This window comes from Geotrypetes seraphini, chromosome 4, assembly GCF_902459505.1.
Source record: "Geotrypetes seraphini chromosome 4, aGeoSer1.1, whole genome shotgun sequence".
NCBI classification, from domain to species: Eukaryota; Metazoa; Chordata; class Amphibia; order Gymnophiona; family Dermophiidae; genus Geotrypetes; species Geotrypetes seraphini.
Genome location: NC_047087.1, coordinates 64,246,055 through 64,273,533, shown reverse-complemented (window position 1 = coordinate 64,273,533; position 27,479 = coordinate 64,246,055). Strand labels below are relative to the sequence as shown.

Sequence of the window (27,479 nt, the reverse complement as noted above, 5' to 3'; positions counted from 1 at the left end):
AGTATAAATAGGAAGATAAAGCCTTTACATGCCTAGCTCAGAGCCACTGTCTCTGCCAGTGGTTTTGTATTAGAGGAATTTGACTTGTAGCAAAGTACCTGGCACAAACCCTATCACCTGTGATCCTTCGACTGGACACAGAACCCCTTGTATGGAAATTTTTATAGAAATAAGGGATTATAATTGGTGGGCTCAGAAAGTCATGTAAGTTTGTCTCTTGCTGTTTTGTTGATGTAATGTATTTGATGTTTATTTGCTCCCTGCATTTTATAATTTTCATTATGTAAAGCCGCTTTGATTACAGATAAGGTGGGATAACAAATTTTAATAAACTTGAACTCGATGTTAAGAAAACATTATTTGTGAATGATTTACTAGTCATTATCACTAATACAATGGTCTTTGCCCCAACTATTGGGCTTCTTAATCATATTTTCAGTCCTGTTTGAAGATTCAGTGGGGCCTTTGGCTCACGACCCCTTTGCTTTCATGGCTGGTGAGAATGCTAGGCCCCACCACATGAAGGCAGCAGCTGCACTTGATTCAGGCTCACTTCAGTCACTAGTTCTGGCTCTCTCACACATGATCAGTTCAGGTCTGGAGCATTTGTTCCCTTTAAAAACCACCCTAGCTGAAAGAAAAGTGCCGGTTAGATGAGAAAATACAATAAAAAGGCAGTTTTAAAGGGAAATGAACCCTATAGACTGGCACACCTCAGGATTTTGTCTTTTTTTTTTTTTTACAGAACAGACTCCATGGCTCTCAAAGCTGGAGGGCTGACCAACTAGAGGGCCAGGCCGCTGTATGAGGCACCTCTACAAAATTATGGGGATGTGGAAGAAGGTGAGGGGAGGGACCCAGCACGACACCTGCCAGGTTTAACACCCCCAAGGTCAGACGGATCCCCAAAGAGGACCGATCCAAGCTCTATCTGGCACAAAAGGGGAACCCAGGAGTCCAAAACAAAAATCCAAGAGGGGAGCCGATCTAGTCTTACGCACCTGCTATGGAGACTGAGACAGACTGAGTTGCTGGGCAGATTCTAGCCTGATAAACAAGTTTGTGCTCAGTCTCCACCTGCTGGTAGTAATGAGGCATATAACCCATTTGTAAGGACTATACCAGTCTACCAAGCGATACAGAAAAAGCATTTTGCAGAAGCAGCACAGATGATGAAGTGTTTATGGTCTCTGTTTCAATAGAGATTATTGATTGTTTAATGAAATTGAGCTGTTGCTACATCTTTCAAAATACTCCCACTGCTACATGTCCACTGAATTTCCTATAAAGCACAACAAAATTCATGGTGACATTTCAATTATTTAAGACTGCATCAATGACCTAGAAAAAGCCCATTACTGCAACCTTTCAACAGAATGTATGTATTACTGAAAAAGTGCACTGCATCATAACGCGGATGATGAAGAACTATCCAATCCACTATACATTTTCATTCCAAAGATCAATATCACACCTAAATAGCAGAAAATGGCTTCAGGACATTAACTACTTCTTGTGCAAACCAAGTGTGTAGAAACAACAAGGGAGCAAAACGGTTTTCCCTTGCTTGACTGAAGGCATCAAGGGCGTCCAATTACTGTAGTATCACAAATTAGATAAAACTTTTTTCAAATAGCTGATGGTTGTAACACTAGACAGCATCTCAATGTGCTCTGTCCCTGGCAGTTCCACCAAAGTTATTCCCTCTTTCTGCTGATTCTGCCAGCGCTGGCACTGCAAGACACTCTGTAGATTCACAGATCCATCACCATCACTACAACTCATAACATCAGGCTCCTTGTCAGGGAAGCTATTGTAATGGAATGACTCTGGTGTCTGGAGGCCTGTGCCATAGAGACAGTGGACATGCACGCCAGGTGGCGTCAAAGCATACACTAGATGCTCAGTATCTTTTCTCATCAGCCAGCCATCCTCAAAGTTGATGTCCTGGTAGAACTTCTGGATATCCCTGATGGTGTAATTAGCTTTGGGTGTGCTTACAAAGACTTTATCTGGAGACCAGGTGTTATTATAAGGCAGCAGCCAGTTAGTAGAGACAGCTGATCGCTGCTGTTCTCTTATCTTAAGTGTATTAATAACAGGAACTCTGTTGTTGTCACCTGAAAAATAAACATTTTTCAGTTAAAAAAAAAATAAGGGATAGATACAGTTTCTCTTTCTGGAACTTTCATAAGTACTACTGTAACAAAATCAGACAAATCAGTAATTAACCTTATGATTCCTAATTAAAGCCATTCAATTTCAAAATTTTTGGAGCCTAAACCCTAAATATTTTGATACATTCATTAGTGATCTCAAAATTAACTACTGTAATCTTTTACAAATCAGAATTAAACTAAAAGAAATCAGGTGATTACAAATAATACAAAATGCATCCATTAAAATCATTACACATTCTAAAAAATATGACCATGTCACCCCTCTACTGAAAAAGGCTCACTTGCTCCCGATAAAGTACAGAATTTTTGATAAAATTTTGCTATTAACATTTAAAACATTAATAACAAAGACACCTCAATTCATCGAGAAACTACTTATTCCTTACAAACCATCTTGGACTATTGACCATTCCATCATTAAAAATAATTATTGCCCTACAATACTGGAATTCGCTTCCCACCAATCTAAAAAAAGGAAAAAAAAAGTCTCGATTGTTTTAAGGGTTTACTTAAAAGTAATCTGTTTAAGGAAGCATTTACAATATGACAACCTTCAAATCTAGACTGTCAACTATCAAGGAACACTCTTTTGTTCTTCCCATAAATGTTCTCCTTTTCCTTTACAATTGTATTTCATACCCTCCACCCTTGCATTTCCTGTAAGTCATATGTCCAAATTCAGTATAGTCATTTGTATTGTAAATTATTTTAACCCCAAATCTTTTATTGTAACTCACTTAGAAACCATGATAAGCAATTTTATCAATTTTAATAAAAAACTTGAAACTTGATAATATTCTACATTTGGATATGGACAACAGTAATACACTTCCCCCTCCCCATTCACGGTTTCCACACTCATGGTTTCACAAATTCACGATTTTTTGGAGGGAGGGGAAAAACCCATATTTTATCACGTTTCCGCCTCCCTCCCGGCATCCTGACCTTACCTGGTGGTCTAGCACGCTTTTGGGGCAGGAGCTATCTTTCTACACTCCTGCCCTGTGTAGATCGCCAATAGGAAATGGCTGCCGTGAGCTCCTGCCATAGTCTCGAGAGATGGGAGGGAGGCCGACCACTTTCCCTGGACTGGGTGACCCATTGCAGTAGCCTCCCTAGCCGAACGGGCTGGCATCTGTTGTGAGAATCACCCACAAAAACTATTCTGAGGGGTATGCCATGTAATGATGACTGTAGATGAAGCCACCAACTCATACTGCTGTGGGAATCTGGAGTCCATGGGAGTGTAATTTGAAGGGAGTCTGAATGTGGGACCACTGAGACAGTGTGCACTCTGAAGAGGACACATGCGAGGCTTTGCCCAAGTAACCATATCTATAGTGGCTACCATGGAACCTAGCACTTGGAAGTAGTGCCATGCTGATGGAGCTGGCTTGGCCATCATGTCTGAAATCTAGTGCAAACCTTGTCTGCATGCCTCCAGAAGATAGAAATGGCTTTCTGCCATGTTGAATAGAACACCCAGGTATTCCGGAAAATGGGACACAACTAGTTGGTTCTTTTGAAAATTTACAATCCAGCCCAGACTCTGTAGGACCTGGACCACTTGAATCACCACCTGTTCTTCTTCCAAAAACGATGGAGCTCTGATCAGCCAGTTGTCCAGGTATGGATGCACTTGCAATCCTGCCCTGTGGAGATGTGCTATCACCATCACCTTGGTGAATGTGCGGGGTGCTGATGCCAGACCAAAAGCGAGGGCTGAGAACCGATGTCTCTCCAGCACATGGGAGCACAAGAGGTTCTCAGCACTCTATTTTGAATCTCAGGAACCTCCTGTGCTTCTGAAACATGGGAATGTGCAGGAAGGCTTCCATCAAGTCTAAGGAAGCTAAAAATTCCCCCAGATTACCGCTGCAATTACTGACCGCACTGTCTCCTTGCAAAAGATATAGGTTGGGTCTTTCTTGGGCATTATGAAGTATATGCAGCATCTGCCTGAGCACAATTCTTCTGGCAGCACTGATTCTATGGTCTGAATTCCTTCAAGTCTCTGTACTGTTACCAAGACTCTGCATTCTTTTTCTGGGCACCCCACCAGGGAGTCCACAAACCAGTCTGTTAAGGGATGGGCAAACTCGAGCATGTACCCTCCTCGAAAGTTCTCCAGCACCCTGCTGTCCGACGAGATATGTGACTAGACCTATGCATATGCAAAAAGTTTCTATCTTCTATGTTCATGAGGAAAGCTTCAGCCTTGGCATTATTGTGCTTAACTGAAGGTTGAAGCGGGATGAGAACCAGAGGCTTGGCTTCACCTAGGTCCTTTGAATCTCTGCTGTAATGCCTGATAGGAGGAGCCTCAGCTCAGAGATCCTGAGTACTGTCAAAAGCACCTGGAATTATGAACATTAGACTGCCCAGAACCTCTAGAACAGGGGTGTCAAATTTCAGTCCTCAAGGGCTACAATCCAGTCAGGTTTTCACAATTTCCCCAATGAATATGCATGAGATCTATTAACATCAATGAAAGCAGTGCATGCAAATAGATCTCATGCATATTCATTGGGGAAATCCTGAAAACCTGACTGGATTGAGGCCCTCGAGGACCAACACTTGACACTCCTGCTCTAGAGGATCGCTGCCTGCTGTAAGGCAGAGATTTGGGCCAGCGATCTGCCATGCTGACCATTAGATTGTCCAGACCTTTCCAAACAACGTCTGAACTTTGAAAGGGAGTTTGCTGAGGGTAGCCTTGGAGCAGGGGTAGGGAACTCCAGTCCTCGAGAGCCGTATTACAATCGGGTTTTCAGGATTTCCCCAATGACTATGCATGAGATCTATTTGCATGCACTGCTTTCAATGCATAGTCATTGGGGAAATCCTGAAAACCCGACTTGAATATGGCTCTCGAGGACCGGAGTTCCCTATCCCTGCCTTGGAGTAGAATCTCCCACCCATTGCCTGATCCAGAGCATTCTGTGAGCTGAAATGGAATAAGTTGAGACTACTCATGACTGATTTCATAGAGAGTATCAGCTACATAATTCCACCTCTGCTAGCATAAGCTGGGGCAAAGGCTTGCCCTCTGCCAGGGTGAGCCCCCACATCTTGGTATGACAAGCATGTGCCACAAACAAAGCTGCCGCTTTGATTCCTAAAGCCAAATCTTTGAATGCTCTGTTTAGAACCACATCCACTCTGCGATCCTGCATATCCTTTAATACTACATCTCCTTCACTTGATAGGGATGTGCACTTGGTTACCTGAGCTACCAACAAATCCACCTTAGGCTGAGCAAACATCAGTTGACAATCCTATGCCATAGGATACAGCCTAGACCAGGAGTCTCAAAGTCCCTTCTTGAGGGCTGCAATCCAGTCCGGTTTTCAGGATTTCCGCAATGAATATGCACGAGATCTATGTGCATGCACTGCTTTCAATGCATATTCATTGGGGAAATCCTGAAAACCTGACTGGATTGCGGCCCTCAAGGAGGGACTTTGAGATCCCTGGCCTAGATATTGCTTTGGCTACCTTTAAATAATAATAATCATAATAATTTTATTCTTATACACCGCCATACCAAAAAAGTTCTAGGCGGTTCACAACAAGGTGAGCTAATACATAGTATACAGATAAAATACAAATTAGAATAATGGACTTAAAAACAGATAAAGACAGAGAGCATTTACAATATAATGCAGAAAATACCGGCATGGCAGGGAAAGAAGTAATACATAGAACAGATAAAACACACCAAGTTGAATATAAGGAACTTGATTGAAAAAATGAAGCAGAAAAAATGAAGAGCCCTCAGGAGTATCCCAGTGCTCTGTGACTAAAACATTCATATCAGGATGCCAGGGAAAAGAAGTGGGTTGTGCTCACTCTGCCGAGGATAGACCATTGAATGGAAGGACCTGCTGGGAGTCTGCAACTCCCACAGGAAGTAATGATATGTAATAGTGCCAAAGACTTGAACAGCTGACATACAATGGGATCTTCCCCTTGATCTAGAGCCACCACTGTGTCCTGATACTCATTCCTGTATACGACCCTATATCTCCCAGCAGGAAAGATCCACTCTATGAGAGCAAAGGCATATAGACTGATGCTCTTGCCTTCTGAATTCCTGTCAGAAAGGTCCACAGGATCCTGGTCAGTTTCAGGCAATGCCACCGATGTGCCCTGGGAGCCCAAGCCCCCCTGGGTCATTCCATGTCAAGTGGACCAGGAGCCCACACTCGACCCCCTTGAAATCCAACCAAATTTTACAGGGGTGTCGTCTAGGGTCTCAAATGAAACTCTGCAAAAATTTTTGGATCTATCTCAGTTTGCTCAGGAGCTAGGGATAGTTGAACAAAAGCAATTGATCCACTCCAATGCCTTGTGTGACCTAAAATGCCAACTTTGCTTAAGCACTGCGGCAGAAGGAAACTACCTAAGAGTCTGAAATTTTGCAGTTTGGTACAACACCTTGGAGCAAGTTTCTGTGCCAAGTTTGAAATCTTTTGCGAACATGCTTCCATTTCTACAGGTCAGCAAAATAGGCAAAAAAATTCACGAATGAAAATTTTTGGCAGTTTGGCTCCATACTGCTGCTGGTAGTTAAGTCAGCTGAGGGTACAACTTTACCAGCAGACATGTACCATGAGATACTTTCAAGATTTGCAGCTTTTACAGTCAAGCTGAAGATATGACCATTCAAAAAATATGGCTTCATGCATTTATGCAATTTTCACTGTTTTTCAGATTCATATGATGTTATAAGGTCATGATGAACCTTAAAGCCAGACTTGTTCATACAACCACTGTGCTGTGATAGTTGCAAGTCAGAACATGTTCAGAAAAGCAGCATGTATCAGACATACTACTACAGTTATGCATACATTCTTGTGAATCACATGATTATGCATTTGGGCTTGCACGCAGTAAGTAGTTTGTGCAAGCCAATGCATGTTTTGGCTGTCATCTTGCAAAAGTGCACAGTAAGTATGTCAAACGCTAAGCATAGTACGAGATGAGTACTTGTGGCTGGCAAAGCTTGGTTATGAGTTTTCAGATCAATATAGTTACATTGCACATTCACAATGAAGTGCCAATGACCACTTCTTACAGCCCTTTATCAAGCTCTTGCGTTCGTACATCAAAGACACTAAACACTTTATTCAGAAAATACAGGACATTCATGACATCCAATCCACATATTTGTTGGTAACGTTAGACATAGTAGCTTTGTACATCAATGTCCCACAGGGAGAAGCCATTAAGATAGTGCGGCAAACCTTACAACTAAGGCAAGAACCAACACGCACCCCTACTAACTTTATTATGTCTCTGCTAATCTAGTGTTAAAAAGTAACTAGTTTCAGTTCGAGGGGACTTTCTATCAACAGTGCCATGGGTACTGTGGCGGCCCCTAGTATAGCTAATCTGTAAATGTCAAAATTCGAAGAACAGCATCTTTACACTTCACCATTTGTTCAACATATTAAATTATGGACCAGGTTCATAGACAATGTGTTTATGATCTGGATAGGGTCCTCCTCTGAGTTGCAAATTTTTTTTCTTTGGTTAAATACAAAGGACAGACACATACAGTTTACTATCACAAGCAATGATACCAAAGTGACTTTCCTAAACACAGAAGTGATAAAGAAAGGTCAGGAATTATACACGAAGGTACATCACAAATCAACAGAAAAGAACAACTATTTGAAATTTTCCAGTTGTCATCCCTGGAATCTTAAAAAAGCCTTGCCAATTGGACAGTTCCTGTGAATATGCACCTCTATAGAGAATTTCTATCAGGAGGCAGATCGTCTCACCCAAAAGCTTTTAGATAGGGGCAACCCAAAAAAACATCATTCATAAATCTTTTCTTAGAGCAAAATTTGCCAACAGGGATCTGTTATTGTCTGAAACATCACGAGACATTTCCCAAAAGCAAGTCTGTGTGGTATCTTATTCCACTCAAGCAGCAAAAATAGCATCCAGCATACACAGGCACTGGCATGTGTTACAACTTCATAATGTGTTCCAAGAACATCCACGCATAGCCTATTCCCGGGGTTGGAACCTGCTAGATAGATTGGTGAAAGCCAATTTTTACACTAATGTTGAGCGAATCCTAATGCACCAGGACACAGGGCTTGCAGTCACTGTCTATCTTGCAAACAAACCACAGAAGGTAATCAGTGGACACCCCCCCCAGACCAACCAAACGTATTCTCTAAGAAGTAGTACTTCATGTGACAGTACATATGTTTACATATTTCAGTGCGGGTACGCATTACAGAACACAGGAGTTGCACAAACACCCTACGAGAAAACGCTCCCATGGTAAATCATATAGGGCCTGTTTTACAAAGCCGCACAGCAACAGCCCCAAAGCCCTTTAAATCTCTATGGGCTTCGGGGCCGTTACCGCGCTGCAGCCGCAAGTGCGGCTTTGTAAAACAGGCCCATAGTTGAAACAGGTCATCAGTTTTCAAACATGTGATGGATGATCATTGAACAGATCCCACAAGCATTTCAAGAGAACAGGAGAATGTATTTATTCGCCAGGGAACAGTATTGGATTTTTGTTTTAAAATCATATTTCCCTCACAGGATGAATGAGAGAGTGGACTTGAACATGGCAAGTAACACCATAAGATAAGTCCCACACATGCAGTTTTCAATATATATATATAAAATAAAAGTCCTATACATACATATATATATATATATATATATGTATGTATACATATATCCTATATATATATATATATATATATATATATATATATATATATATATATATATATATATATATATGTATGTATAGGACTTATATTTTATTTTCCATTATCATTTTTACAATCTCTGCATATATTTTTAACTTTTTAAACTTTATTAACTTTGAATCAGCGCCATTTTGAACATGTGACTATTTCTTTGTTCTTATTTTCCTGTCATATACATACTTTCCTATTTGCTTCCACATTTTCTTTGATGTTAGCAAGCTTTTTTGTTTGACGAGCCCTCTTGCTTGGGATTGAACTAGAGGGCTGTCAATCAATTGTTTGAAGCCTTAGGCAGTTTTCTTGATTGCCGATAATTGGATTAAGGTCTGCTGGGATTCTTTGCCTCTTTCTCCCTTGCAGACTGATTGATTGGTTGGTAGGAGGGGCTCAGCGTCCTATGCTTTTTTCCATTGGACTAGATCATTTGGTGGGCCGGGCACTCTGGAGCTCTCCTGAGCATTTATGGACACTCGATTTCACTCTAGCATGAGCCGTGCTGGAGAGGAACAGCGTTTGATTCAACCTTTGGTGGGAGACTTCCCTGAGTTTGCCTCTGATAAAGGATACGAAACGGATCAGTTGGCACTCCCGGATAACAGACCCTCTTATTAGACAGATGTTGGTGGCTTCTGAGATAAGTCCTTATAGATGGTAGTTTAAGTTCATTGCACATATGTGATTTCATGCTTTCACAAGGCTCATCAAGTAGTGATTTTTGCACTTTTCTGTGCTTTTTGAAATTCTGGAACGATGTGATTTTGCACTTTACACTTTGGGCACTTTATTATTACTATTATCAATTTTTGCACTTCTAAATTATCGTTTCCTTAAAGGCGTCCAGATATATGTAACATCATATATCTTGGCGCCTTTAAGAAAACCATGAGGAAGCCTAGGCTGGTTCAAAATACGGCTGTCCGCCTCATCTTTGGCTTGAACAAATGGGAACACATTACTCCTTTCTACCATAAACTACACTGGCTACCATTTGAATCCAGAGTTCTGCATGCATTTGTTACAAATCAGTATTCATTATGTCACCGAGTTATCTTCACCCCCACTTCAACTTGAGTCACAACAACAAGAGCTCCTGCAGAACACTCATTAAAATTATGTCATTTTAAAAGATTCTTCGAAAAAAACTTTTTTCAGGTGGCTAAACTAAATTCATGGCTCGCCCAGTTGGTGCTTGATGCCCCCTCTTATCTTGACTTCAGAAAGCTGATCAAAACTCAATTATTACACAGACTGTATTCTCAATGTATTCCTCAGACTGAATTCCTTAATGCATTTATTACTATCTTTTTACTACTTCTTTCCTCATTATTATGATCCTTTTAAGTCTGTTGGCCTGTAAACTCCTCCTTCTTCCTTTTCTTTTCTTTATCGTATGCATTTAATATGTTAACTCAATGATTGCATTGTTTGTAATTCGATTAATTGATGTGAAGCCCCAATGACAAAATTACGAGAACATCATTAAAAATAAACAACCACGAATATCCAATATCCAATACTATAAAAATACTGGGTATCACTCTAGATACACACCTAACCATGGCTGACCACACAAACTTACTAGTGAAAATTTTTTTACACGCTCTGGAAGCTAAGGACCATTAAAAAATACTTCGACCCAACATCCTTAAGGTTGCTGGTGCAATCGCTGATCCTATCCATCCTTGACTACTACAACATCATCTACCTGGGTATCCCACAAAAAACAGTAAAAAAAATTGAGATTAGTACAAAACACCGCATCAGTAGCGTGCGACCGGGCTCCTCCATAAAAGGAGGCGAGCCATCGGGCGCCGCTACTGCTAGCGGTTAACTTTTACCAGCAGGCAGCAAGGCAGAGGGGGAGAAGAGCTGTGCGAGGCGCTGGGAGAGGGAAGAAGCGCCCGCACAAGCAGAGAGACTTCGGGGCAGCGGCGAGTTAGCTCCGCCCACCCCACCGCATCAGTAGCGTGCGACCGGGCTCCTCCATAAAAGGAGGCGAGCCATCGGGCGCCGCTACTGCTAGCGGTTAACTTTTACCAGCAGGCAGCAAGGCAGAGGGGGAGAAGAGCTGTGCGAGGCGCTGGGAGAGGGAAGAAGCGCCCGCACAAGCAGAGAGACTTCGGGGCAGCGGCGAGTTAGCTCCGCCCACCCCACCGCATCAGTAGCGTGCGACCGGGCTCCTCCATAAAAGGAGGCGAGCCAACGGCGCACAGCCGTTCGGCGCACGGCGAAGGCGAGCGGCAAAGGCGCTCGCCTTAGCGAGAGCGCCTTTGCGAAGGGCCTCAAGAGGGGCCTCTAAACATAGCCCTACCACTTTGAACCAGATACACTCCACTCTTCCCACACAAAAACAGATACTCCCCTTCATCACACGCAAACAAGCACACAGGCAAACACACTCTTTCCTTGACTCACATTTGTTTTCTCTTTTCTTTTCCTTGTAGAAATGGCAGGGAGAACAAGGAGCGCCAAGACTACTATCAAGCTCAACAATCCAGCATCTGAAGACACCCGGGGGATGGCCAAGGACTCCACACAGAAGGCAGAGAGTGCCACTGAGCAGGGAACAGATGTCTCAGTGCTGACCGAGGTCACCCCCCTCCCACGGTATGCCTCGATCTCTACGCAGACAGACGAGATGGAACAGGTAGAAGCGGACGAGGACGTTATGCAGGAACTGCGGAGCCTCAGGGAGGAGGTGAAACGCCTGAGGTGCATCAGGGAGGATGAGGCCTTCATCGACGAAGCCATCCAGGAATTGTCTCACATCGCAGAACGAAGCCTCGACAAGACCATCCTTGGCACTCCCAAACCTACAACTCTAAACTCAACGATCGGAATACAGGAAATGATTGGAGATGCCGGTCCCTGGCAGCTGGTAACCTCTTCTACTGGCAAGCAAAGAAATCCCCCCCCATTCTCACCTTCTTCTTCTTTTTCTCTCAAACAGGGCAGTTCAACACCAACGCCACAACTTTCCCTGAAAAACAGATTTCACGTCCTTCAAGAAGGAACTGACGAGGATGAAGCAGAGGAGGATTCCGAACACAGAACACCGGCTGCAATTCTCGCTGCTCGATCCACCCCCCCTCGGAAGGAGCGTAGAGTGGTGGTCATCGGAGACTCCATGCTAAGAGGCACCGAAGGACCAATTTGCAGACCAGATTTGCAGTCGAGGGAGGTCTGCTGTCTCCCTGGAGCCAGGATCCGCGACATCACCACCAGTATAGACAAACTTCTAAAACCTACTGACCATTTCCCTATGTTTCTCATTCATGTAGGTACCAACGATACTGCCAGAAGCACATCAGACAGCATCCCTAAAGACTTCGAGGCCCTGGGAAGGAAGCTAAAGCAGACAGGAGCACAGGTGGTCTTCTCATCAATCCTCCCGGTAAGAGACAAAGGCAGAGACAGAGAGGAGCGCATCCATAGGACCAACGAGTGGCTTCGCGAATGGTGTTTAGAGACGAACTTTGGATTCCTTGACCACGGAGCAGCGCTACAAGGACTACAGGGACCTGATGGACTTCACCTAACAAAGAGAGGCAAGAAAGTTTTTGGACATCGACTAGCACATCTACTTCGGAAGGCTTTAAACTAGGTAAGTTGGGGGAGGGTTCACACATACATACCAGAGCAGTAAGGATCCATCCTGGAGAAGCAAGTAAAACCCACACTTCCGAGCCTAAGGTAAGTACCCATAGTATACACACTTCTGAGCCTAAAGCAAGTACACTAACGGGGATAGGCATATCATCACAAATTTGGAGAGCAATGTATGTTAATGCACACAGCTTGGGCAACAAAATCCTGGAACTAGAAACAGAAATAAGGAATGCAGACCTTGACATAGTAGCGATATCCGAGACCTGGTTCACAGACTCGCATGGGTGGGATATGGTTATACCAGGCTACAATCTACTTCGTCGGGACAGAGAAAGCAAATTAGGAGGGGGGGTAGCACTATACACTAAGGATAATATCAAAACTACCAGGATCACAGAGGTTAGATACACAGGGGAATCACTTTGGGTAAACCTGACCAGAGGGAACGAAAAATGCCTTTACCTTGGTGTGGTATACAGGCCTCCGAGACAAAAGGAAGACAAAGACAAAGAATTGATTGAGGACATAGAGAACATCACTTTGCGTGGTGACACAGTACTGTTAGGCGACTTCAACATGCCAGATGCAGACTGGAACACCCTCTCAGCAACTACGAGCGGTAGCAAAAGAATAATAACCTCCATTAAGGGTGCACAACTAAAACAAATGGTATTAGAGCCCACCAGGGAAAAAGCAATACTGGACCTGGTACTCACAAATGGAGACAGTGTCTCGGAAGTATCAGTGGGAGACACGCTGGCCTCCAGTGACCACAACATGGTATGGCTCAACCTCAGGAAAGGCTTCTCTAAATCAAACACAGCAACGAGGGTCCTCAACTTTAGGGAGGCAGATTTCGACCACATGAGAGACTTTGTCCATCAAAAGCTGCAAAACCATGCAGAAACTGACAATCCGGAAACTATGTGGTCAAACCTAAAATCCATCCTGAACGAAGCATCTAGCCGCTACGTAAAAACAGTAAGCAAACGCCGGAGAAACAAAAAACCACAATGGTTCAACAAGGAAATTTCGGACCTCATTAAAATGAAAAAAGAAACATTTATTACCTACAAACATCTGGGGAAAAGGGAGGCAAAAGAAGACTATCTGGCCAGATCTAAGGCTGTCAAAAAGGCAGTCAGGGAAGCCAAACTTCAAACAGAGGAAGATCTAGCACGGAACATTAAAAAAGGGGACAAATCCTTCTTCAGGTACATTAGCGACAGGAAGAGAAACAAAAATGGAATAGAACGCCTTAGGAAATCAGATGGAAACTACGCAGAATCTGATACTACCAAAGCAGAACTGCTAAACGAATACTTCTGCTCAGTATTCACCTGTGAAGCACCGGGAGATGGTCCGCAACTACAAATAAGAAACAGCCAAAATGACCTGTTTCGTGATTACGAGTTTACACCTAGTAATGTCTACCACGAACTTTCAAGACTCAAAGTAGACAAAGCTATGGGGCCAGACAATCTACACCCCAGAGTACTCAGAGAGCTGAGTGAAGTTCTGGCTGAACCACTATCTGTACTCTTCAATCTTTCCATGCGCACGGGAGTAGTACCCCTAGACTGGAAAACAGCTAACGTAATTCCACTCCACAAAAAGGGCTGCAGAACGGAGACAGGAAATTACAGACCGGCGAGTCTTACATCCATAGTGTGCAAACTCATGGAAACACTGATCAAACAGGAACTTGACAAAATTCTAGATGAAGAAAATCTACGTGATCCACATCAACACGGATTCACCAGGGGAAGGTCCTGCCAATCTAATCTGATTGACTTCTTTGATTGGGTGACCAGTCATCTGGATGCCGGTGAGTCCCTTGACGTGATATACTTGGACTTCAGCAAAGCTTTTGATAGCGTTCCACACCGCAGGCTGTTGAACAAACTAAAATCGATGGGATTAGGGGATACATTCACAACATGGGTAAGGGATTGGCTAGATGGTAGGCTTCAAAGGGTGATGGTAAACGGTACCCCCTCCAAAACGTCAGCAGTGATGAGTGGAGTACCTCAGGGCTCCGTCTTAGGGCCGATTCTATTCAATTTATTCATAGGAGATTTGACCCAAGGACTTAGAGGAAAAGTATCACTGTTTGCCGACGATGCCAAACTATGCAACATAGTTGGCAAAAGCAGTGTGCCTGACTCTATGACGCAGGACCTAAGACAGCTTGAACAGTGGTCATCAACTTGGCAGCTGGGCTTCAATGCTAAAAAATGTAAAGTAATGCACCTAGGCAAAAAAAATCCACACAGAACTTACACACTAAATGGTGAAACCTTGTCCAGGACCACGGTGGAACGTGATTTAGGAGTGATCATTAGCGACGATATGAAGGCTGCCAATCAAGTAGAGAAGGCATCGTCCAAGGCAAGACAAATGATGGGCTGTATCCGTAGGGGTTTTGTCAGCAGAAAACCTGAAGTCATAATGCCGCTGTACAGATCCATGGTGAGACCTCATCTCGAGTATTGTGTTCAATTCTGGAGACCACACTACCGAAAAGATGTGTTGAGAATTGAGTCGGTTCAGCGAATGGCTACCAGGATGGTTTTGGGGCTCGGGGAACTCACGTATGAAGAAAGGTTAAAAAGACTGCGGATGTACTCACTGGAGGAGCGAAGAGAGAGAGGGGACATGATTGAGACCTTTAAGTATATTACTGGGCGTATAGAGGTGAAAGATGATATCTTCAGTCTTACAGGGCCCTCAGTAACCAGAGGACACTCACTGAAAATCAGGGGAGGGAAATTTCAGGGTGATGCGAGGAAGTACTTCTTCACTGAAAGGGTGGTAGATCATTGGAACGAGCTGCCTCAGAGGGTGATTGAGGCCAGCAGCGTGTTAGATTTCAAGAGAAAATGGGATATTCATGTGGGATCTCTAGGAGAGTAAGAATCAGGGAGTGGGTCATTGGTATGGGCAGACTCGATGGGCTATAGCCCTTTTCTGCCGTCAATTTCTATGTTTCTATGTTTCTAACACCGCTGTTCGCTTAATCTTCGGACTGAGAAAAAAAAGACTACATTAGCCCCTACTATAAAAAACTGCACTGGCTACCAATAGAAGCACAAATACTATTCAAATTTGCATGTATCTGTTTCAAACAAGTCTGGGGACTAGCACCTTCCTACCTGCAAACTCACTTCACTCTGCACAACCCCACACGAACAACCAGAAACAAAAATATTTTTGCATACCCAAAGATCTCAGGCTGCAGATACAAATCCTTCCTGGATAGAACCTTCATGTTCCAAGCGAATAGACAGCAAGTCTGGCTGAGAAACTGCATAAATGAACCCAAACTGCCTTACAATGCATTCCAAAAATCAATTAAAACTGCCCTATTTGACAAATTCACTGACTAAAACAGACCACCCTCTCTCTATATGATATTCCCCTCTGTAAACGCTATTACAATCTCTCAGGAAGCTCCAATTTTCATGTATTCTTTACCCATGGAACTTAAATTAGTATGTAACTTTTCTATTTTAGGCTTCTTGTTATTCGCTGACTGTCCAGCCTTCTTTTAATGTGAACCGCCTAGAAGTCGCTTGACTATGGCGGTATAGAAAAATAAAGTTATTATTATAGAACTCCCTGGTATACAAAAATAACTTTATTTTTCTATACCGCCATAGTCAAGCAACTTCTAGGCAGTTCACATTGAAAGAAGGCTGGACAGTCAGCGAATAACAAGAAGCCTAAATAAATATAAATATAAAAAAAGCTTATTGAGCTAGAGCTAGAGGATGGCGTTATTTGATGTTTGTGGGTAACCTTGCAGGCACTCTAGGATGCTGTATGCTTGACTAGCTCTGGTGAACTTCTGACCTTTTGTCAAAAAGTTCCCATGAACTTATTGCCACCCTCTGCTATCTATTAAATTTTCAGAACCCATTGGTGCTTCTTACTAGCATTAATTAAGTAGTGCAAACTTGAAGATGCTGGCATTGTAATCTGGAAGCAGGGACTCTGGATCATTTAATATTCTACCGTCCCTGTATCATGGCCTTTTGGAAATCAATTTAGTCTCAAATTAATTGTTTACTAGAAAACCATGTAGCATTATCATATGATACAATTCTGTTTGGTATGTCAATGAGAACAAAAAGTTAAATTTCATTAAACAATAATAAACTCTTATTATGACAGGAGTCGCCCTACAACATATCACCAGGAATTGGAGGAATTATAGCAGAATTAACTATACTTTCTGGTGGAATTCATTGTGTCATATTTACAAAATGGAAAGAACAATTGCCATACATAAAGGAAATTATAATAATTTTAAAAAGATCTAGGGGCCATTGACAACTTATTACAATGATTAGACACCATTTTCCATTGAAAGTACATTTATAATATGGGGGAGGGGGGTGGTTTAAAGTTCTATTTAAGGTTTCATCATTAGATAAGAATGTAATATTTATACGAAATTTATGATTAAAATTTTTGTGGGAAGGGTGGGTGGGGAGGGAAAAAATGTATGTATTTAAGATAATAATAGAAAGAAATTCAAGTGATATGTATAAATTTTAATGATGTAATATTGTGCACTTGATGTAAGATGAAAAATGAATAAAGACTTTGAAAAAAAATAAAAAGAATTGAGATTAGGTGTCTTTCTTCCAGTTTATATGTTATGACCCCTCTTTTATAGAGTAGGCTATTTATTACTATGCTTATCTTTAAACCATCAATTCTCACTAAAGAAAGGTCAGGTCCAAGATGAAACAGGATAGCTTCTGTAGCAAAAAAAACAAAAAACATGCTCTTTCAAATGAAATTAAAAAAAAAACTCTACACAGAGATATCTGAATCTGAAAAACAGTGAAAATTTGCATAAATGCATAAAGCCATTTTTGGGGATGGTCATATCTTCAGCTTCACTTGACTGTAAAAGCTCAATTTGCAAATCTTGGAAGTACCTCATGGTACATGTCTGCTGGTAAAGTTGCACCCTCAGCTGACTTACCTATCAACAGCAGTATGGAGCCAAACTGTGCCAAAAATTTTCATTCATGAATTTTTTTGCCTACTTTGCTGACCTATAGGAATGGAACCACGTTCGCAAAAGATTTCAAACTTGGCATAGAAACTTGCTCCAAGGTGTTGTACCAAACTGCAAAATTTCAGACTCCTAGGTAGTTTCCTTCTGCAGCTGTCGTTCCCTCTGCTGCGGTCCCGCCCCTTCTCTGACATCAGGGGCAGGATCGTGGCAGAGAAAACGACAGCTCTGGAGACTGATGGTAGCCTGCAAGAATCACTAGCACCGGTGATCCTCTGTGCAGGCTGCTCTGCTGCTATACAATAATTAAGCAAATGTAAGAGCGAGAGGCCAGAGGAGGAAGCCGGACAATGCAGCACTTCCCGACCTCCCACCTCACTCCCTAAAGCAGGAGCGGCAGCAGCTGGCCAGTAAGAGGCAGCGCTACCGCTCCTGCTTTAGAGGGCGAGGGTCAGTCACCGAATCGGGAGGCCAAATTTTTACAAAAAACAAATCGATTCGAATCAATTCACCTGAAGTGAATTGTGAATCGGGCAGCACTAGTCTGCGCTGGCTCTCCTAACTTCCCTCTCACTCCCCATTTTAATAGAGTGTAAACTGACCAACTTTAACTGCCACCTCTGCAGCCCAGAAGTAAAGAGAAGGGAAAGACAGCCTTTAGTAGTTACCTCTGTGTGGGAGGCTTCCATCCCAAAGCCTGACATTCGCAAACAGGCTTTCAAAGCACCGGGAGGGAAGAAGAAGGGGGGGTGGGAGCGTGCGCAGTCTTGCCCTGTAGGTAAACGGCTTGGGGAGCACATAAAAATCACAATGAGAGAGAGCTCGGTGACTGACCCGCATCCACAGGATATGAGGTGAAAAGATGCAGAAGGAAAATGGCTGCATACAAGAGCATGGCGGAAGAGAGGCAGATCCTTTTTAAAAAAGCTTTATTGTTGCGAATACGTGGTTTTAACCTGCAGGTTTAAAGTGGGTTAAAACCACGGGCTTGTGACAATAAAGCTTTTTTTAAAAAGAAACTGTTAACTTGCTTTCCTCTAACCTTCCTCACGTGTTCTGTTAAAACCACAGGCTCACAAATATAGCTAAATACAAGAGCAGGGCGGCAGAGAAACAGAGCAGTCGGAAAGGATGTCAGCGACTGGTCCCCAGCAGTCTCTTCTTTGTTGATCAGCCAGCCCAGTCGGTGTTCCAGATTTTAGTTAGTGAATCGCTGCCTTCCTACTTTGCATACCGTTTCCCCTCATTTGCATGCACGGATCTGAGGATGATCGGCACAGAGGCTAGTGAATTGGGTTGGAGGAAAATCGGGTCAGTACACGATCACAAACACGATTGGTGGGCTTAGTGAATCTAGCCCTTTGAACTCTAGGGATTTAAGGCCCATCCCAGGAGTTGTGGGCATGGTGCTGGGAGTCTTAAGCAGAGAACACTGCAGCAGCAAGAGGGGGGGGGGGGGGCAGTCACAGGAGGTGTGGAACAGGCCACTAGAAAGATAGTGATACTATTGTTTGTCATTCACAAACTAGTGCTTTCCTCACTTCCTGCAGCGATGACAGTTCAGAATCACCATACACGACATCAATCATGTACATCATGTTCAGTATGCAAGCATTCTTTGAAAGCCACATCATTTAAACATCCACGTACTGGAAAGACGTATAATTTAAATTTTAGTAGTAATTGCAATACCCAGCATATTATTTACATTATTATTTGTCCATGCAAACTCCTTTATGTTGGTAAAACCAAAAGGAAGATTAAAACAAGAATAATTGAACATAGGAGCTGCATTTTAAGAGAGATTTTAACAGCACCCTTGGTCCAACATTGGAGAGAATTAGCCCACACCATTGATGAACTACGCTTCATTGTTTTTAAAACCTTTAAAAACAGCTGGAGAGGTGGCGATATCGACAATGTCTTGCTACGTGCAGAACAGAGGACCATTTTTGAACTGGACACTATTACACCTGCAGGCCTAAATTTAGAAATAGATTATCGTCCCTTTTTATGATTTTGTTGTCACATTATTTGCTGTATTATCACCATCATTTGTCAGTCATTGGTTTTACCATATTTTGTATGACATTTACTGATTATTTTTAGCTGTTTCATAAGATATTATATTTATCTCTTTTATATATATATTCTAAATTTTAGTTCATATATGAGACCTTAAGTTTAGTATAAAATGTTCATTTTTGATATAGCCTCATAATATAGTATTCCAATTTTTTATCCATTAGCTATTGCATTATTATGTTCCTTTCATAGCTTTCATTGTGCGTTGTTTCGTATGCAATGTTTATAGGCCATATCATAAGTCTTTCACAGTTTCATGATAACTTAACAGCACTATGGTATACATATATACAGACTCATTTGTTATGTTATGATAGCAGTCATCTCATAATATGCTGTGATCCGGCACCACACTTTTTTTTCACATAAAATTTTTTCACACCCCAAATTTTACTTTACACAAGTCTTAAAGTTTATTATTGAATCATGCAACCATATGAAACTTATTTATTATCATTCATTTTTTGTTTTTCAGTATAATTTAACCCCTCATTTAGTTATTAAGTCATATATACATTTTCCACTATACATCTTTTTATTTTCATATTTCATTTATGATTCCACAAAATGAGGTTAGACTTTATAAACACTTATAAGGTTCAATAACACTTACGAAGTTCTAATTTTAAGTCCGTTTATAGTTTTCTCCAGCCTTCCACAGTTTCATATCGTGACGTTTTGGGGACACGCCCACATGTAGGCTGATTGACTGATTCATCTTTCAATCATTACAGCTTCCTATGAGCATATTTTCCAACATGCTGCAAGCATTTCTTTACGACCATCGTCTCCTTACGTTTTTAGTTTGTTTAAATTTACAGCAGTTTTACAGCATTTTTTACTTTTGAGATGCTTTACTGGTGTTGGCGATTCTCGGCGAACTAGATATCTTGGTAAGCTGAAATCTTTCAATTGATTTGTTTTTATTTGACCAAGTGACAGTGGCCCTTTGACATCACCTTTTGTTATGATAATGTATCTCTTTTTTTGCCGACGTATCACATACTTTTTTAGTTTTAAAGTTGTAGGCTAATCTCGATGTATTCCACATATAGATACGCTGGTAAGGTGCATTTTTATTAGATTTTATTTTATTTCATTTTCTGATGGCTGCCTTTTGAATTTAGCTTTCGCTATGATATTGTACTTCTTTTGTTGATGCAACATGTGTTTTTCAGTTGTATCCGGCTGGTTCAATACCTTTTTTAAAATGGCTTTTTCAGTTTAAAAGCTGCTCAATCGCATTGCCTTAAAGCTTAAATCTTAGGTCAGCTCATTACACACCTTTTTTTACTTTTTTTTTTTTTTATAGCTACATGATTCACCAGTTCATTCATTCACATTTTTCAGTTTGATATACAGCAAATCCATTTAATCATTCATAACATCTTTTTACCACATAAGAGACTTTCAAAGCGGGATCCTGCTTGAACTGCAGTCTATTATGGCTATCTATTAAAAGCTGCACAATCGTATTGCCTCAAAGCTTAAATCTTAGGTCACCTCATTATACATTTTTCTACATTTTTTTATGGCTGCATGATTCACCCGTTCATTCATTCACATTTTTCAGTTGAGACACGGCAAATTCATTTAATCATTCATAACATCTTTTTACCACATAAGAGACTTTTTAAGCGGGATCCTGCTTGCACTGCAGCCTATTATGGCTATCTTTTTAAAGTTTTCATTTATTGGCCTATTTTACAAGTTTGTTGTGTACACATTATGTACAGTATATATTTTTGTTTTATATTATTCATAATGTTGAGTCATATATGCAATTTTTATGTGCACCTGTCTGTTTTACTACTTTTATATGCTATATGCTATATTCAATATGCTATATGATATATGTCACATTTTTATTTTCTTGTCTTTGTGTATCATTTTAGGATCACATGTTAACATTTTGCTTCCATTTTATGTTTTATGATATTTGTCATTCTACATTTTTTGTGGCATATTTCTTATTCCTTCTTTACCATGGTATGTATTTTAATATTCTTTTCACTTTTTCAATTCTATTTTGTTCTTTTCTTTCCTCGGGTCACGCCCTTCATGTTTTGCTATTGTTTTTCTATAGTTATTCATGTTTTTCTATAGTGATACTATTGTTTGTCATTCACATCATTGTTATTCACAATGATCTGTTTTGATGTCCCATTTCTTTTGCATGCAGCCTTTCAAAATGCATGCGTTTCCTCATCTTTTTTGATACACACTTGTCCTCATGTTATTCCATCACAATCTTTGATAGCATGGTAAAACAACATCATCATGTCCACACATATATAATTCTGTTGTATTTTCTTATAATTTTAATAATTTTTGTATTGTATCTGTACTCAATAGGACCCCTGACGACGGTTTGTCCGAAACAAGGACCGTGTCGGGTCCCTCGATTGGTAAAAGGGTTTTATATATATTTAGATTTTTAATTTGTCACAATAAATTTTGCCTGCATCTTGTACACATCTGCAGTTTTATTTTGTTTGTTCCCACTAGAAAGATGTGCCAGCAATGAAGAGATGGCTGAAGAACAGCCATTGCTTCAAAATCCTGAGGGGCCAGCAGGAGTAGAGGAAATGGACACTGGAGGAGCCGGTGGTACTCATGGAGCCTCAAGTAAGCATGGAAATAGGACCATAGCACTGCAAGCATTAAGGATTGTTGTTTTATTTGTTTGGACTTATATTTTCTGCTGTGGTGACAGAGACTTGAAAACAGAGAAAGAGGAAAAAGAGGGTTTTTTTCCTCTCTGAGGCTGAGAGATAAGCAGCTATAAGGCTCTGCTAGGTGCTGTGGAATGAAAGATAAAAAGCTGTGTTTCACCTGATATTTATGGTTTTTCTTTTGTGTATGCAATAATTTTGCCCAGCCATGCTAAAGACAGCAGGAAGTGAGAAACCAGCACTGTGAATCAATGGATTGCAGTAACAACTAGCACAGAGTATAACTTCTGAGTATTCAGGTTTTGGATTTTGCCTGCAAAAAGCTTGGAATTGTAATTGCCCAGAGTGAGCTTCACTTTCCACCTGCAAGGCAGGCAGCCATTTTGAGAATTGCCTAAAGTGGTGTATTTTACCTGTATGCTGTGTTTTTCTATTTGTTTGTTTCTTTTGAGGATGTTTTGTAACATACTGGACTAAGTTTCCTAAGATAATAAGGCCCTTGTGAAAAGGACTGAGCTATCTAAAACTGAAGCCCAGGTGCCATGACAATGGTTTATGCTTTATTAAAGAACTGAGAGAAGATAATTTATTTTCTGATTTTCCTTTTCATGAGAAATTAGCTATCCTGACTAGAGACCAAGTGGTCAGAATAAAAGTTTTGAACTTGTATTGAGCCTTGTGCTTTTTATTTTTTATGGTGACACACATTTGTATTAGCTGCACTAGGCTTATGCCTAGCCTAAACTTCCCTGAAAGGGTTCTCTGGTTCTAAGGAAACATGCCCGATCCTGAGATAGCCACTGCTAGTGCCACCTTCAGGCTTACACAGGGGCCTAGCATGTGAAAGCTGCTTCCATGCTCTTGCATTTAGGTACGCCGCTGTTCTGGGGCTCTAGAAGGATTTTCTCCCAGCAGACAGTCCCCCCCAATGGTTCATCAGCCCTAGAGACCAAAGGGGAGTTTCTAGCTGCAGTAGATGCTGTGCGAGTTTCCTGTTGGATTTTCTGAATCGCTTTGGGGGGAGGGAGGAGACTTAAGATGGTTCTCTCCGATGTTATATATAAAAATCTGTTTGTTTGGGTACATTTGCCTCAATAGGCACTTCATAGTACGATTGAGGAGTCTTTCCATATGCTGTATTTTCTTGGATATGTTGCCTGTAGGGGTATTTGTTATCCTTTCTGTATGCATACTATTGTTTTGCCTACCATGTTGATATGTCTTGCCTCAGGAGATGATTGCACAGTTGTATGTTTGGTTCAATAAATTTAATTTTTTTTTTTATTTAAAAGAGCCTTCATATTCTTCTCTTTCTTTTTCTTAAACACCTGATCTCAGCTAATTGAGCCAGGTTATCAACTTTAGTCTACTGCACCACAGCAAATGAAACATGAGGCTGACCAGTTGCCAACTTCGAGTTCCCAATAAACCTTACAACATACCTGAAGCAAGAATGCGGAAGCATTTAGAAGCTCCTCCCCAAGGGGCACCCAATGACACAAAAGATTTGATGTACTTGTCCTTCCAGTCCTGAGGCTGCTGGTTAAGGAAATAAAGAGTGTACATGTTACCCATACTGTGGGCAATTAGGACCACTGGACTTCCATATTCTTCATACATGGACTCTATCATCTTCCGCAGTGCCACAAAATAATCCCCATTCTCATCTAGAAAAATTCCAGCAAAATGAAAATAGTTATAGGACAATCTTATGATATACATTTATCCTTGCTGTACATCATGTAACATCACTGAGCTCATAATGATATACAGAAATGTAGTTAATGTATAAACAAATGCATTCTCCTTTCAGTTATGGACTGGGAGACTTGGCGTGCTTTTCTAAGATAAAAGTATATTCTACAGCTAAAGCTCTCAGAAAAAATAATCCATAATCAAGGTTCAAGCAATCAGTTTCTTAAAGTCTGGTTTACTTAATTGAGCAGATTAGATGTGCCATTTGGCCTTTATCTGCCATCATGATTCTATGTCTCTAGTGATAAGCAGAACTGAATCCAGCACACAAGTGGCAACAACAGTGAAAGGATGAACAGCTCTCCCAGAGCTGAGAATAAGTGTAAAGTTCCGAGGATATATGGGAGAGGCGAAGAAATGAAGAAACTTTTCTAATATGCCTTTAGGAAAAGATCCAAGATTGAAATCACACAATATAACTCTCTTTAGAAGATTTTATTTCCTATCTGCAAAGTCCAGTGATCTTCATTAATTAAGTCAGGGCCACTTTGGACCCAAATATCTTCCTATACAAGGCTGTGACCCAGTGTGTGTCAATGACATCTGCCCCACAAGCCCGCCTTCAAACTTTTTATTGAGGGTATGCTCAAGGAGCAGGGCATTTTAAAATGCACTCTCCATCTACTGAGAAATGCTTTTTCCTTCAAACAGGAAAAATTTTCCCACCATGAGCTTGGGTAGAGAGGCAAAGAGTAGCAGAAAAAAAGCTGGAATGATGATGACCCCAAGTCTTGCAGTGAAGAACACTGTTCCAGAAGTTACAAGCAATTTTTTTTAGTTTTCCCAACTCTATACCTATGTGAATTCACAGCCATCTTTTTTTTAATTATTCTTTATTCATTTTACATCTTACATCAAGTGCATAATTAATTGACATATTAAAATTGTATATATCACTTGAATTTCTTATCCAATTAACCTTTAATACATAAAATTTAATCCCTTCCCTCCCATCCCTTTCCTTCTATATGCCATCAAATATATTGTATAAGAATTCTTATCTAATGAACTAAATATTTAATCATATTCAGAACCTCCCCCCACCCTTCTTTTGTATTAGTATTCATATTCATTCATTGCAATATTTTGTTAATGGCCCCCAGATTTCTTTAAATTCATTATAATTTCCTCTTTGTATCGCAATTGTTCTTTCCATTTTGTAAATGTGACACAATGAGTTCCACCAGAAACAATAATTGAGTCTACTCCAATTCTTCCAATTAGATGTAATACGGTATGTTGTATGGCAACTCCTGTCATAATCAACAAAAGTTTATTATTTGATGAAATTTGGCTCTGTTCTCATTGACATACCAAATAGAATTGTCTCATACGATAATGCCACATGAGTCTCCAATAAACAATTTATTTGCCCCCAAATTGATTTCCAAAAGGCTAAAATAAAGGGACAATAGAATAACATATGATCTAAAGTCCCTACTTCGAGAGTACAATGCCAGCATCTATTAGATTTAGAACTATTCAACTTTTGTAATCTAACTGGGGTCCAAAAAGCTCTATGTAGGAGAAAAAAACAAGTTTGTCTCATAGATGCGGACACTGTAGAGCTCATCCTCCAAGACCAAATTCGTGGCCATTGAGACGCAGTAATTTGGTGTTTAATCTCAATGCTCCAAATATCTCTAAGACCAGATTTAGGCTTCTTTTGAACTAATCCATTTATCAATTTATACCATTGCGCGGCTTGGTGTTCCAGAAAGTCCACCTGAAAACATAAGAACTCCATACTATAATGATTATTAAGCGTATTCCATTCAGGGAACCCCTTCTGAATGGCCTGCTTCAGTTGCAACCATCTAAAGCTTTGTGATTTATTAAGTCCATATTTATGTTGCAACTGTGAAAAATCAAGCAGCTTACCATTAGAAATAACATCATCCAAAATACGTATCCCTGCAATCATCCAATGTATCCAGATGACCTTAAATCCGCCAATTTGAATCTTGGAGTTTAACCATATAGTTTGATTCGTCGATTTATATATTGGAATAGAAGTTCGTAAAGTTTTCCATGTATCCAATAAAATTCTGTTGTCTTTATACAATCTAGGCATCTTGATACTGAGAACATGACATAGGCGTAGAGGAAACATGAGTCGCCATTCCAACCACAACCAATCTGGGGTATTGTCTATGAGCTCTGGGAGGACCCAATACATACCCTGGCGCAAAATATAGGCTTGATGGAACCTATACTGAGAACATGATATAGGCGTAGAGGAAACATGAGTGACTGAGTTCAAAGAAGCGTGGGATGAACACAGAGGATTTAGAATCAGAAAATAATATTAAATATTGAACTAAGGCCAGTACTGGGCAGACTTGCACGGTCTGTGTCTGTATATGGCTGTTTGGTGGAGGATGGGCTGGGGAGGGCTTCAATGGCTGGGAGGGTGTAGATGGGCTGGAGTAAGTCTTAACAGAGATTTCAGCAGTTGGAACCCAAGCACAGTACAGGGTAAAGCATTGGATTCTTGCCCAGAAATAGCTAAGAAGAAAAAATTTAAATTGAATCAGGTTGGGCAGACTGGATGGACCATTCAGGTCTTTATCTGCCGTCATCTACTATGTTACTATGTTACATTCCAACCACAACCAATCTGGGGTATTGTCTATGAGCTCTGGGAGGACCCAATACATACCCTGGCGCAAAATATAGGCTTGATGGTGCCTATAAAAATTGGGGAAATTTACCCCTCCCTTTGTAATTGGTTTTTGTAAAGATACTAGAGCTATTCTAGGAGTCTTTACCTAGCCAAACAAATTTCATGAGAATACCGTTTAACTTTTTATAAAAGGACCCCTTAAAAAAGACTGGTAACATACCCATTTGATAACAAATCACAGGCAATATCATCATTTTTATTGTTTGGACTCTTCCCCACCAAGAAAGATGTAAAGGATTCCATTGCTTGCACATCTCTGTTACCTTCTGTAATAAAGATTTTTCATTCTCTTTCATAGTGTCTTCCAGGGTATTTTTAATCCAAATTCCTAAATATTTTAAATCAGTATTTTTCAACCTTTTTACACCTATGGACCGGCAGAAATAAAAGAATTATTCTGTGGACCGGCATCGGTCTGTGGACCGGCGGTTGAAGAACATGGGGCTAAGTCATGGGCCAGACCCCGCCCATCTCTACCCAATCTCCAATCCAGACCCAGACCCCATAATAGTACTAATTGCACCTTGCACGTCCCGTGCCTCATCTGGAAGCCTTCCCTCTGATGTTGCACTAGTTGGCAGGCAGGAAGCAAAGGGTTGGAGTGAAGGGCCACTACTCGGACTGGAGGAGGGTCACGAGCGGAGTTCCGCAGGGGTCAGTACTCGGACCGCTGCTGTTCAACGTATTTATAAATGACCTGGAAAT

At 41.0% G+C, this 27,479-nt stretch overlaps 1 protein-coding gene across 2 annotated transcripts in view; it reads right to left on the bottom strand.

Annotated features, from left to right (window-relative positions):
• Positions 1 to 305: 305 nt before the first annotated feature.
• PLA2G15 (phospholipase A2 group XV) overlaps positions 306 to 27,479 on the bottom strand; it is an 80,371-nt gene continuing 53,197 nt past the window's right edge. For both annotated transcript variants that reach the window (XM_033940733.1, XM_033940734.1), the window contains exons 5-6: positions 23,776 to 24,000; positions 306 to 2,120 (exon numbers count right to left, since the gene is read on the bottom strand). In XM_033940733.1, coding sequence (XP_033796624.1) covers positions 1,606 to 2,120; positions 23,776 to 24,000 — 740 coding nt within the window. In that variant the 3' untranslated portion in view covers positions 306 to 1,605. The remainder of the gene's footprint in view (positions 2,121 to 23,775; positions 24,001 to 27,479) is intronic.